Genomic DNA, 14,219 nt, shown 5'->3' on the forward strand with positions numbered 1-14,219 from the left:
ACCATTTGTGACTGCTCGATTTAAACTGTGATGTCATATATTTTGCCAAATGGCCGAAAACTACACGTATATTGCGTCGGAGATGTACACGATGGTGCTGTATAGTGGACGTTAGCCTGCATGCTGGCCTAATGCTGAGTAAACTGAGTTAACATGTCTAAGGCGTATACGATCATCGATCGATATATATATGCTACGCCTATCTAAATGCATGGGATCTTTGAATTTCGTTTTGAAAAACAAAATTTATATATAAACATTCATTTTTGTTTTTTGTCGTCATCTGCAAATAGGATCACTGTCTGACTGCGATTTTAAAATAACGAAAGCGAAAGATCATGCAGACTGCTTTTAGCCTTGGACAATTCTCTATTGTAATTAATGTGACGACTTATCAGTACAATCGCTTGCCTTGTGTTATTTTGATGTTTATTAAGAGAATGATTAGTTTGAATTGTTTGGATTCAGAATAACACAAACCACTTTTGAAATAGGTCTCCTTTTCAAACTGACAACTATACAACTTGCAAATTACGGCTTTTTACAATCAAATCACTTTATTTTGCACGAAAAGTTACGACAAAATTATCACACACAAGGGAGAAAATATCCAGGGCGGAGATAAAGGTGATGGCAGCTTTACCATCGTCAACATGTGACGTCATATCTTTATCCTGTGTCTAATAAGTGTCAACAACGCTATGTTACGCAAAAAGGTTACGAAAATGAATTGGGTGGGGGAGGTGGGGGAGGTGTGTATGAATAGTTATTGTCCGGTTGATTTTTACAAATCTCTCCTTCACAAGCGAAAACCTCAAGTTCTGGTATTTCATTACGATCTAGTTTTGGGCAAAAGTTCACGGAGCACAATTCGCATATACTGTTGAACTGTCCACCTAAAAAACAAAACAATGTAAAAATTTATGTACATGACACTTTAAATGTTGCCTAATTTACGAAACTACGGATCATCGTGTAACTTTTTTTGCAAGTCAACGTTACCATTAGCAAAATTTTGAATGAAAATACTTCTGATCCTTATGTTGTTTTTAATGCCAAAGTACTTACTGAATGAATCACAAGTAGGGTAAATGAAATTCCCGTCCGTGTCTTCTTGGCAGAAGAATGGGCACAATACATATACGATGCGATCTAATAAAAATATGCAATAGATGTACCTAATGCGAATTATAAAGAACAATATGGATGCAAGTAAATGACCTAAACCAACCTACAAAACACTTACCTATGATAATGCCAGATCGAACAACCAGTACTAACGAAAGGCAGAGAACAGCAAAGAATATAGTCTTCATCTTGAATTGTTTGCATCCAACAATAATGCTTGCTTTGGAGTGGTTTTAAATCTTGGGCATTATTATATAGCCGACTGGACGCAAAGAAAAACTCACGACTCGAAATGAGCCAGAGGCAACGTACATTGTTTTCGAAGATCGTTGAATGTTAGATTGCAAGAAAACAAGCGGGTTTAGCAGCTTCGGGCGAAGTTGTTGCTTACTTCGAAACACGCCAACCTAATGCATGGCCTGAACCAGAAAAAAATGTCGTAAACAATTTTTTGCCCAGGGCTATATGCTCAGGTTCAGACAGCATTTCCATTTGACCATTTGTGAGTGTTCGATTTAAACTGGGATGTAGATTTTATGGCCGAAACACACGCACATATTGAGTTCACAAAGCATATATGAGTAAAAATACTCACGGACAATCTTAAGTACGAAGACAATCTTGTGGAGAAACTAACTCAAAATTAATAATAACGTGGCGTTGATAAAGAAAGGCATTGTGGCGACATAATATGTTACGATGATACACCGCGGGTTGTGTTATCTAATGAGCGTACTGCCCCTTTCTTGCGACTCTCTCACGCATCATGAGTCACGTCATGTGCACGTTCATCACGGATAAAGAGAACGCAACCACGCAACAGTGCGTACTTCCACTACCGAACGAAGATGATGCTTATCAGGGATTTGATGATAATCTCAGATATCCAAAATTACTCGCAAAGAGTGATTGACGATCAGCGTCAGTGGCATCTTTTAGTTTGAAATCTTACAGAAATGATAGCTTCGCCATGATGACATCGTCAGTTTCTGAATCAGGTTGTGGTAATAGATACGTACTCCTTTCCAAACAGAACTTCCGGGAAGCTTGCATAAAAATGTATGCTTTACGTTCTAAGCCGACACCACAGACGTTTATGGTGGCCTATGAGTGCCACCCAAAAAAACAACAATGGACATAAAAATCAAACGAAAAATGATTTGCAAATGAAAATTAATTTGCAAATAAATATCAAACTGCAAACGATTTGCAAATGAAAATTAATTTGCAAATGAAAAGTAATTCGCAAATGAAAATGATTTGCGAATGAAAAGTAATTTGAAAATGAAAATGATTTGCAAACGCAAAGTGATTTGCAAATACAAATCAAATTGCAAATGAAAAGTAATTTGAAAATGAAAATGATTTGCAAACGCAAAGTAATTTGCAAACAAAAATCAAATTGCAAATGAAAAGTAATTTGAAAATGAAAATGATTTGCATATGAAAAGTAATTTGAAAATGAAAATGATTTGCAAATGAAAAGTAATTTGAAAATGAAAAGTGATTTGCAAACGCAAAATAATTTGCAAACAAAAATCAAATTGCAAATGAAAAGTAATTTGAAAATGAAAATGATTTGCAAATGAAAAGTAATTTGAAAATGAAAATGATTTGCAAACGCAAAGTGATTTGAATTTTTTTTTTCGCTATCTCGACGTGGCCGAGACGTGCCAGTGCCAAGTGTTTCCCGATCCAAAACCCTCACTTGCACTTTTTACCTTAAAGTCGAACAAATCGGAAGTTTATTGAATGCGATAGTTATTTGAATGAGAAGTGATAGCTATTAAAGTAAAAATATACAATTTAACATTCATATATAATGTTTTTCTGCTGACTGTGACTTAAAATAAACTAAAGCTAAAATAATTGGAAACAGGATATGGTCCAGTGCGCGGTACGCGCGAAGGTTATTTCTTGATTTTTCTACATCATCATATGTATTCTTCTTCTGCTTGTTTGTTTAAAAATGGCCAATGCATGGCATAAATTTAAAGAAGAGATGAAGCAGAGGCGTTCGAAGGATCCCGAAAATAAGGCACCAAAGGATAATTACGCACAGATTGTGGAAACAAAATCTTTAACAGTACAAAGATGTAGCCCTGAAGTTTCGGGAAAAGCCCAAAAATATTCCAAGATTGGAGCTCGGGAATTTGTTCCTTACTTGTTCGACGAAATCACCATTGGAAACATTAAAGAGGCTTGTAACAGACATTTTTCATTTGAGGATCAAGATTTGACTTGTGACATTTTCGCTGGGGAGCAAGGTCCTTCATGCACCTTGTTGAATCAACTTCCTAACTTTCGAGTTCTACACATAAGAGCAATTTGCAAACAAACAAAGTTGTCCCACAATGATGATGATGAAGTTTTAAACTTGTCATCAAATGACAGTGCAGAGTTACCAAGCATTAAAAGAAGGAAAATAGTAAGTGGGGCTACAAATAACCCTAAACCATGTGTGAAAAGTGGATATATCATCTCAAAAAGCCTTTAAGTATTAGGTTGTGCAATGGAAGCAACCACCACTAGAATTAAACTTTCAGAATTCCATATTTCCAATTTCATGTGGAGTACCGAAAAGGAAGTTGATATTCAAGTTGAAAAAAATAGTTTTAGTGAAGGTGGCTTCAGAAAAGCTTTTAAAGTTCATTCTCAAAGTGACGTTTTGCCCGGAACTTGGGTTTCAAAAAAGTATCTGCCTGCCACTATAGAAGCAATAAAGGAAACAAATCAAACTCCTGAAAAACACACTCGTAAGATTGTGCAGTCCCATATGCTAGCAGCGAATTTTGCAGCACAACTTGCTCAAACAGTAAAAGGCTTGCCGACTTGTAGTTTTGGATACGTGCCATCATACACAAAAATTTTCTTGGGTAAGATTTGTGAAAAAGATTAACAGTTTGTCACTTTGGAAGAGTACATTTCTGAAAACTTCAAATGATGGCACTGTATGTGGCAACAAGCAATTAATTGCCTGCCAAAAAGCTTGCAGCTTAGCTCATTACAGCTATCAACAGACTGGTCAGCAGCTTCTTTTGACTGACATTCAAGGTGGAACACTAGTGTACACTGACCCAAAGATTGCATCGCTTGAACAAACAGATGAAAATGGAGCTTGTTTGTTTTGCACTGGAAACTTATCAAAAGTAGCAATTTCAAATTTTATAGATCAGCATGAGTGTAATGATTTTTGTAGGCTCCTAAATTTGTCAAATGTAAAATGATTCTCTGATTTGTCTTTACATTTTCTTGTAGCATTTACGATTATCATGGAACTTCTTTGTACACACTCACTGTATGTAAAGTAATTCCTGCCATCTTCAGTTTCAGTGTTTTAACCAAATTTGTTTTGGTACTAAAACAAATTTGTTAACTGTTAAGTATGATTAGTTAGTTTGGTATTAGCTTGTATATAGTGTTTTTACCTCACATGACAGCATATTTGTTGGTACAACACATCTATAAATGTAGTACTTTACTTTTTGCATGTGAGTGACCTTGTATGAAACCACTACCTCATTGTGTACATTATTCATTGTCTAATGTCTTTATTTATCCTAGTTTGTAGCATGTTCCCTTTCTTGCTATTCCATTGTCAAACAAGAAGCCTAAATTGTCAATGTTATACCCAATTACCCATGTAAATATATTTTGTACTTGCATATTTCAGAACAACTTATGCAATATATTATTCAATGATGTCAACAAATTAAATCATGTCATTCCTTCAACCCATTGGTCTGTTTGGTGAGTTAGTGAGATTTGGGAAATACTATATTAGCACAGACAGTTGATGGTGACAGTGGCACTTTTTATTGAGACAATACAAAAGATCATGTTTGCATTTATCAGTCGCAACCATTGGTCATGTTAAAAAACACTGTTGGGTAGCAAATAACTCATTATGGTTCAATGCAACCTTGTACAAAGTTTTATAAACACAAAGGATCTCTGTTCAAATGAGAAACAACCTTTTCCTTCAAGAATAAGTATGCATCTGTGCAATCTGACGCATGCAACTTTTCAGGATTGGGTATGTAAGTTTGTAGTAAATCCTGCTGGCGCGAAAGTAAATATTCTGTAGGAACATCCAGTACTCCCGATAACTCTGCAACTTCTTTTAGTTGTTGTTCACTTACAGTCAAGCCTGCAGATAGTCCTTTATGGATATGTACATATGTAAGGAAATCCAAAAAATTGATTTTTGCCTTACCACATCTTTCAAGCCCGTATTTTTCTGGAAAGTTATAAATGTGATCAGGAACACCATCAGGGAGATAAGTGTCTTTTTGGTATCGAATTCTATGTATGTTCCAGTTTTCCACAAATATTTCCATTTCCTTTTTTAAGACAGGTATATACACAAATGCAAGTACATCTCTGTTAACACAACACACACAATTATTTTGTTGGTGTTATAAACAAAAACAATCAAGGATATCATTACCTATCCAAAGCCATTTCAGGGTTGTAATGACCCCTTTCCTTCAAATACATTAACTGACTTTTGAAATATTTTTCAAGTCTCTCATGCAATTCTTTCCACCATCTCTCAATCTGTAAATAAATATATATATAACACATCCATTTCAGACTCTTAACCTAATTACGTTGATAAATTTCACCTGATTCGAAGTCGATTTTCCGTAAATGACAGTGGTACTTGCATCACTAATGTCACCATGAAAATTTCTTAGATATGCATGCATTGTTGCCATTATACCAGTCTCTGTACCTTTGTCAAGTCTAATATAAGATGACATAGTTCTTGTTTGATAAAATTTTTCGACTTGCTGTGTCAATACATCCATACACAGCTAAAGGAAAAGTGCTTCTTTGAAATCCCATTAATTTGCAATGCCCATCCAAAGAATGCACCCAATCAGATCCTTTGCTTGTAAAATAACCTTTTTTTGTTTTTTTTCTTGTGTTACATGGGTTCCTGGTTTGAAGACCTTAAGGATCTAATTCAGACATGGCAGCATACACTAAATCTCTAGGCACGTTCATTCCATGTTGTTTCCTCAACTTCTAGTGCATGGCTCTATAACCCAAACACTTTCCTGGTCCATTTAGTTCCATATTTACGGCTGTTACTACTTCATGTACACCTACTGAATGATCGGTGTAAGAAATGTCAAAATAAAGACTCAAAGCGGTCACAGTTTAAGCCCGATGCAACCGACCATAACGCGCGATAGTGTTTTCAAACTATTTTAGTCACAGACAGCGTGAAGGTCTATTACAGAACGTTAAATTGAATATTTCCACCTATAAATCTTGTTTAACGTTAAAGAAATATGGCATCAAATATATTTCAATTTTTTTTAGGTAAAAAGTGCAAGTGAGTGTTTTGCTTTGGGAAACACTTGGCACTGGCGCGTCTCGGCCACGTCGAGATAGCGAAAAAAAAAATTCAAATCACTTTGCAAATCATTTTCATTTTCAAATTACTTTTCATTTGCAATTTGATTTTTGTTTGCAAATCACTTTGCGTTTGCAAATCATTTTCATTTTCAAATTACTTTTCATTTGCAATTTGATTGTTGTTTGCAAATTACTTTGCGTTTGCAAATCATTTTCATTTTCAAATTAATTTTTATTTGCAAATGACTTTCGTTTGCAAATTACTTTTCATTCGCAAATCATTTTCATTTGCGAATTACTTTTCATTTGCAATTTGATTTTTATTTGCAAATCACTTTGCGTTTGCAGTTTGATATTTATTTGCAAATTAATTTTCATTTGCAAATCATTTTTCGTTTGATTTTTATGTCCATTGTTGTTTTTTTGGGTGGCACTCATAGGCCACCATAGACGTTCGAATCAATGCGAAATATCATCATCTTTTTGCACGTTGACCAAGTTTTTTGTTGAAATTGTCAAAATTACAAACCAATATATGGATTTTTTTTGTAAATTATATACATGTAGATTCACGGGTTTCATTCAAAACTCATTTTTATACAACTTGCGAATAACGCTTGTAATTAGGATAAAACGGTCGAGCAATTAGTCATATCCGGTTTGGTTAGTGACGTCTATTAATAACTTCGTCGTACAATTGTGCTATCTACGTTGCTGCAGTCGCCCACCCACTAATTAAAAACAGACAAGCTAAGACCTTTAACCGGTACAAAAAGTGCACACACGCATTCATGCACAACGCACGTTAATATTTACAAGTGAGAATAAATCCAATGAGTTTGAAACAAAGGTATAGGGAAAGTCAAAAAAGAAACCTATGACTCTGAGACAGAGTTTCGAAGCTTCCTGTAACAGCAGATGAATAAAATATTCCGCCACGCCTCAAAAGAAAATATAATGGATGCCAAATTCACCAGCATGTTGGCTTCATATAGTAGCACTGGAAGTTGACGTGGTCCATTTTGGGGCACAACAAAAACAAATAATATCATGGTGATTAGATCGCTAGCAACAGAAATTCCAGCTGTCGCCCCTGAACGTCGTAGCAACTTTTTGACTCTTTCGGAATTCTTTCCCCGGATTTTTAAACGAAGAGGGTAAAAGAACAAGAAAAGTAGTAAAAATATGCCGAAAAATGCCACAGCGTTTCCTATATATAGTCCAGCCTCCATTTTGGTGTTCTGTGACGAAATACAGCCTATGTCCGATTTCATGTAAGTGGCAGGAATAATGTACGCTAGTAAAGCACAAAGAGAGCCAATCAATATAAAAGCCAATGTTCCAAAACTCAGGTATAGGAAATCCATATGCGGTTGAAACCGGCTAAAGCTGGGTGGTTATAAAGCGATCGCTGACGGAACCACATAAAAATTAACACTGCAATCATTGTCAACGTGTAACAGGTACTAGTTATTTCAATTGCAATCTGACATAAGCCAGGCGGCCCTCCAGGATAGCCAACATTAATCAGCAATTGGTCAAAAACCAGACGAGTGTAGCTTAAGAAGACTGCTGCCACAGCTGTGGTGTAAACAACTCCTGCATTCACTTGTAAAACGTTGTTTACATTCTCTCGTTTCCATTTTCCTGTGCGAATACCGAAGTTGAGCAGACCCGCTGCAAACCATGTAACGACACCGAATGCAAAAAGATTGAACGCCTCGCCAACAAACCATGTGGTTCGACTGAATCTTCCGGTTCCATTATAACTTGTGTTGAGATCCATTGGGAAACCTCAGCTGACTAAAAGTTCCACGTATTAAAGCATATTTCCTCGATCGAAGCCGCACGATCTATTTGCATATTCTCCTTGCAGTTCTAATCGTGTATGGTGTATAACATGACCATGTTATTCACTATGTGACGTAACATCCTTTTCGACGAAAAGAAACCGACTGACGCATATTTCCGCAAGTTTCACAGTATCCCAGAGAGAGTTAATAATCAGGAGCATTTTTTATTTATTATGCGCAAAATATCTATATTATGCAATGAGAGCTACAGACAGGAGTACACACTGTTGGTAGTTTGGTACCCAACGGATCGACGATTGACCGAAAGGTACAACAAAGTGGAAATCTGTGTGCCTGCTAGTTTACCAGCTAGCCCTGGGCCACAGTCCCCAGCTGCACTGATAAAACCATACTGGTCGATATAGTCTGCAGTTATTTTTATTCAAATTTACGTATATTTTTCCCGTTTTTTGCTTTAGCAATGCACAGACAGAACCAATTAACATGCAAGCAAGTGTCCCGCAACTTATAGGTAGGAAATCCTATAGGCGGTAAAGTCGGATGAAGAATCAACACAAAGACAACTTATCTAATGCGCCAAACATTCGGCGTTTTCGTTGCCGTAATACATGTCTCTTATAGAGGGAACAACACGCGGTTTCTTCGCTTCACCGTACAAAGGAATATCTGAATAACGCTCTTCATAATCTGGATTGTAAAGATTGTCCACGTTAATACCGTGAAGTACTCTACATAGTTGACACCAACGAGTTCTCCTTCTATAGTTGGGCATCTTTTCTTGAGGCATCGTCATCCATCGCAGATACTCTTTATACGCAGTCACATTCTTGTCCAAGTACTGAAGATAATTTACCAGTTCCTTAGGAGTGTAATCGTGAGCGTAAATGAACGAATTAGGCGGTGCTACTTTTTCATAGTCGGCCTTGGTCGGTCCAATTACAACGGGGACTGTGCCTTTGCTGAGAGCATTTTTCCAAAACTTTTCCGTGATGTATTCTTTGCACAACCAACTGTTCTCAAAAGCCATAAAGAACTTGTATTTCTCATATCCGAAATCTTTCTCCTTCCGTTTAAAGCACCCACCCCCGGTGTAAATATTCAGTCCCAATGATAGCAGCTCGTGTACCAGCTTAAGGCGAGATTTGGCACCTTCTGTTAGACCACAGTTGGACGCAACAAATATACTGAGTCCGGTTTTACTCTTGATTAGATCGTCCAGTTGATTTTCACTGATTGGGAATTGGTTAGAGGTGAAGGATTCCAGTGCTGATCCGTAAGGAAAGTAAATATCAGAATGGAACCTTCAAAATCAGAATCAGTGCTTTAAATTTCAGTTTGGCCAAATAGTCGTACTAATTGCAAAATGCTATTTGTAAATTTTCGTCCTGTTTCTAAACGTTTTTTATTCAAAGATTTTCTCTTTTTTGTTCAAATATGTTTGGTTTAAGTCGCATCCGCGAGATTTTACTCTAATCGTACTCTCCGTTGTTTGATAGAATTGAAATTCGAAAAGTATCCAGCGCATGCTCCGATTTAACTACGAACAGGATATGAAAAAATGAAAATCGTCATATCGACGAAAGCAATTGGAAATTTGCTAAACAGATATTTGCCCACCTGTACGTCATAGATAGGTTGAAGACGTTGTTAAATTCTGTATATCTTCTGTTTCGCAGATAGTAGGATGATATGGGCGCCTCCTGTATCCACCACGTCCAAAGGTGATCAGGGTTTCTAAAATTTTTTCTCAAAGTAATTTCGTTGCATTTTTCTCTTGCATTTTTCTTATTTCAAGGCTTATTAGAAACTTTGAGCTGCAAAGATTTATTTTACATAATTTAAGATCGATTGCATCAGAGTTTAACAAAGTCTTTAGTTCAAGAACCTATATTTGTTAATGTTTTTAATTCGTAACCTCGCAAATCTTATGTTATAGCTAATATAGTTCGAGAATATAATCCAGTGGTTCCAAACCTTTTTTGGGTTACGGCACCCCTGTGGAATTTATAATGATTTTTTAACACCAAATGGTCCAATTCTGCAATTCTTTCAGATTCTATGTAGAGTTTTTTGGTCATAATAAAAATTTGGGGGCTCGTAATGGCAATACACAATCATCGTACGCATTGTGAAAAGTTACAAGAGTGAATATGAAGCAAAACTCGACACAAGCCTGAAAGTTGCAAATGGCCCCGTAGCAAATGGCAAAATCTTTAACACGCGCAAAACGGTCGGAATGATCTAGAACAGTGGTTCTCAACCTTTTAAGTTTGCTTTTAAAACAAATTTTGCGGACCTGTGAACCATACAAAGTAGACTCTGAAATTTGTCTGACGTCACAATGCTGCAAATTACGGAACGTGAGTAATTCTAAATCAGTTTAAAATTGGATGTTTTATTTCTTTAATCAATGGACAAGCCTTCAACATCTTGCATTTTGCAATTGAAATATAAAATGGTAATATATTTGGCGGACCGACGGTTGAGAACCACTGATCTAGAGCATGGCAAAGGAACTTACCGTTCTGTGGGCAGAGTACTTAGTTTAGTTTCCTGAAAATGGAATACGACAGCTTTCGTGGCGGGATCGGTGATCTACAACAACAGGGTTTAACGCAATGGAGTTTTTTTTTTTTTGAAGCTTATTTGATATATAAATTTTTGTGCTGTTATTAGCCCAAATTCTTTTTAAGATTAATTAAAATTTTCTTAAAACGTTTTGATCTGGAAAATGTAATAGGGAATATCAGTATTAAACATTTATTTTCCAAAATATAGAATATGTGTTGCACCATCTGTTTATGCGAAAAAATCGGTTCGCTTACTAAATAAGTACATACTTGGATATTATCACATTTATATTTCAACACACTATATATTCTGTAATTTGTATCGTTGCCAGTGGCCATTTCGTTAGCCTTTATGTTGGTTTTATCGGTACTCCAATATGTGCCATTGAATTGTTCATCCGCGTGTAACTGTGTTTTGAGCTAATACAGATAATATAATCCACTACATCTACCATGTTTCTGTCCATTGTTAACTCGCAGTTCCCACAACTGTCACCTGCAGTGGATTTCCAAATCCGTTCCTTTCCAAACGGCAAATACCACATCAAGATGTAAACCTGCAATCAAACGAACATTTAATAAAAAGTGTTCAAAACCTTCATAACAATTCATTCGTTTAAAACCTGCAACGTACGTGTATATCGCACTGGGAATATATTTATGCTTCATATAACTAAGTCTCGTTTTATGAATAAAATTCAAAGCTACCATTATGAAATAAACAAAAAGTATTCGTAGGCACCTAATATGCACACATACGCATGTAGAGTCTTGTAAATCTTCAACCAAATGCATTTTGTTATTTTTAAGACCTTCCAATTCTGATGAGGTCAACCAATTAACAAATGGTCATGTTATATCTGGAGTTTGGTTTTCAAATGAATTATTTTTTGTAATAGGGATGTTACTGCATTTCGTGATAACAATGCCACATAACGATTGCATTACATTTTCGAACGGATATCGTCCAGGCCTTAGTATTTCCCAGACCCTTGTGTAACTGTAAAACGATGCCATACCGTTTGATTTGATTGTTCAAGCGCTTCCTGGAGTGGATTGTATGCTTCGTCCATGTCAATCTTTCTGGTAGCGCTAGAGCAGTTCTATTCAAAAAGCTACCGATTCAGCACATTGCAACTGACCACTCATTGGCCAACTAAGATTCCATAAATACAGCGCGTGTACATGTGAGCAGGGGGGAAAAATCCAAATCACATATGTGCCCCAGTAAGGACTACGTGAAGCAGGGAATTTTATGTGACACCAGTGGTAAAAGTGGAACGTTAGGAAAACCGTTGTTAGATTCCTTAAAGCTACAGCTTCACCACGTAGAAATTGAACAACTGGTACATTTGCCACTCACAGAATATCACAAAATATTGGAAAATTTCGTGCTTATTTATTTTTTGCATGTAAGCTTAATTATTCTCGTAACCAATATTTTATTTACTTTCTTTGCTGTGTAACACTATATAGTACGTAGACCTGTGATTCTAATAGAGCGGTAATGAAAAAAAAAACGGATATCACCAAAACACACTGAATTGACATTAAAACAAAACCAACTTAATCTTTCTTTCAGCAAAACTCACAGTTTCATGCCTCGGCTTTGTGTCAATTGGTTGCGCTGTGCGATTTTCACGTCTGTTTGAAGGGCTGAACTAAAAAGCAAACATTATTTATTATGTAAACAAATGAACCATACTCATGTATATTTTGCTAAATTATATTAAAGTTAACAACATGCAGTTAGTAGTCGATACGCAATCGTGTTTGTATGGATTTGGACATACAGTTGTTTTTTGCTGATTGTTTCACAAATGCATCTAAACAAGCATGTTTTTTTCGCCAACAGTTCCGTGGCTCTAGGTGGTTTAGTTGACACTTTTTGTCACGTCTGCAATGATCTATTTATGATTTTATACATTGGGCAACTAACAGGGAGAACGCATCACAAAATCAAACTGGCAAAAAAATGCAATAGCGCTTTTATGCCGCACACACAATTTTCTTAAATGAGAAAAATTACCTCGGTTGATCGGCGAAGAATGACGGTGTATGCATCATAATGATGCATAACAAACGTAACACAGCAGACACTTAAAATCACTAAAACTGCTTGAGTGAAATTCTTGAAAACCATGGTGATTTGTTCTTTGTCTCTTCAACCTAACCTAAAACGAAAATTCATTTTACCACTGTAGGTCAAGACCAGGATCTCAGCAATTTCGGTTTGCCTTAACACTTTATGACTCGCACATCATATGAGTTGTAAGTCAGCCTGGTAATTGTGACGTCCAAAACATCAGCTAAAAATTCGCAAAGGGTATTTACAAATCCTACGCAGAATAACTGCAAATTACAGCACAACAAGAATAGCTGAACCAGGCACAGACCGTACAGCACTCCATTCTGGTTTAACCAGGCAAAAATACATGCCCTTGAAAGATAATGTTCCACTACAGTGGCTACATTCTGCCACATTGTAACAGGCAAACACATTAAATAAGCACTGATTAATTGCATCAAACGCTCCTCCATTCATGCATTGTTTATTATTTCCTGTTCCCTGTTCTTCGATTATCCCTGCGACTGTTATACTTGGCACCAATTGAAGGAATTACGTCATTGTTCATCCGATTTTGACTTACTGTTCTATGGCATTTAATGATGGTCACATAAGCAACAATAAGTACAGCCGCATGGTATGACACGATACTATATATACAAGACATTCAGATTGTTTGACAGTCATTAATTATTTTCATCCTTCGTGTAAATCTGTACCGCATCCAGGCCAATTTTTTTTCATGATTTATTTTTACATATGGAAGTCTCTCTTCGTGTTTCGTAACCAACTTCGTCTGTTACCTTTCTCAAATATCACTGCTTGAAGCCAGATCAATATTGTCTCTTGCATTATTGTCTCTATGTTGAGTATTGTTTCTATTGCTACCGTATAAAAGAACGCTTGTGACCTCTAAGGTGCATTACAATCAAGTCTGCAAAGCATGAGTGCTTACGTGTGTCAGAACACTACACAACCTGTCTGCAGCTTATACACAAATTCATATTATTGGCTCCACATTGCTTACTACACAACCTGTTTGATTGCTAATTTTATTGAATAAAAGTGTTTGGCGTTATGTACAATCTGCCTATGTTTTTCGCGGCCCACAGTATCAGGGCCATCCGTAAAAAATGCGGGGTCCAATTCAATAGTCTCTAATTGAAATTGCCTTAAAACCGAAAGCGTTTACCGAACTCATCAAAATTAATAACATTGGAGTTCGAACAAAATTGCTTTTGAACGAATCAAACAGCTTTCGAAAGCTTG

At 36.4% G+C, this 14,219-nt stretch overlaps 2 protein-coding genes and 2 pseudogenes across 2 annotated transcripts; 1 reads left to right on the forward strand and 3 right to left on the reverse strand.

Annotated features, from left to right (window-relative positions):
• Positions 1 to 570: 570 nt before the first annotated feature.
• On the reverse strand, positions 571 to 1,648 carry LOC145909045 (uncharacterized). The gene is made up of 3 exons (XM_082996366.1): positions 1,247 to 1,648; positions 1,069 to 1,152; positions 571 to 896 (listed from the first exon to the last, which is right to left on the reverse strand). The coding sequence occupies exons 1-3, from the start codon at positions 1,314 to 1,316 to the stop codon at positions 718 to 720; spliced, it is 333 nt and encodes a 110-aa protein (XP_082852492.1). The 5' UTR covers positions 1,317 to 1,648; the 3' UTR covers positions 571 to 717.
• Positions 1,649 to 3,097: 1,449 nt separating this feature from the next.
• On the forward strand, positions 3,098 to 4,335 carry LOC145909353 (alpha-protein kinase 2-like; annotated as a pseudogene).
• A 640-nt stretch (positions 4,336 to 4,975) lies between these two features.
• LOC145908977 (uncharacterized) lies at positions 4,976 to 6,237 on the reverse strand (annotated as a pseudogene).
• A 2,643-nt stretch (positions 6,238 to 8,880) lies between these two features.
• Positions 8,881 to 11,955, reverse strand: LOC145909354 (glycoprotein 3-alpha-L-fucosyltransferase A-like). The gene is made up of 4 exons (XM_082996743.1): positions 11,902 to 11,955; positions 11,335 to 11,439; positions 10,834 to 10,907; positions 8,881 to 9,613 (listed from the first exon to the last, which is right to left on the reverse strand). The coding sequence occupies exons 1-4, from the start codon at positions 11,953 to 11,955 to the stop codon at positions 8,881 to 8,883; spliced, it is 966 nt and encodes a 321-aa protein (XP_082852869.1).
• Positions 11,956 to 14,219: the final 2,264 nt, after the last annotated feature.

This window comes from Ascidia mentula, chromosome 7, assembly GCF_947561715.1.
Source record: "Ascidia mentula chromosome 7, kaAscMent1.1, whole genome shotgun sequence".
In the NCBI taxonomy this organism is placed as follows: Eukaryota; Metazoa; Chordata; class Ascidiacea; order Phlebobranchia; family Ascidiidae; genus Ascidia; species Ascidia mentula.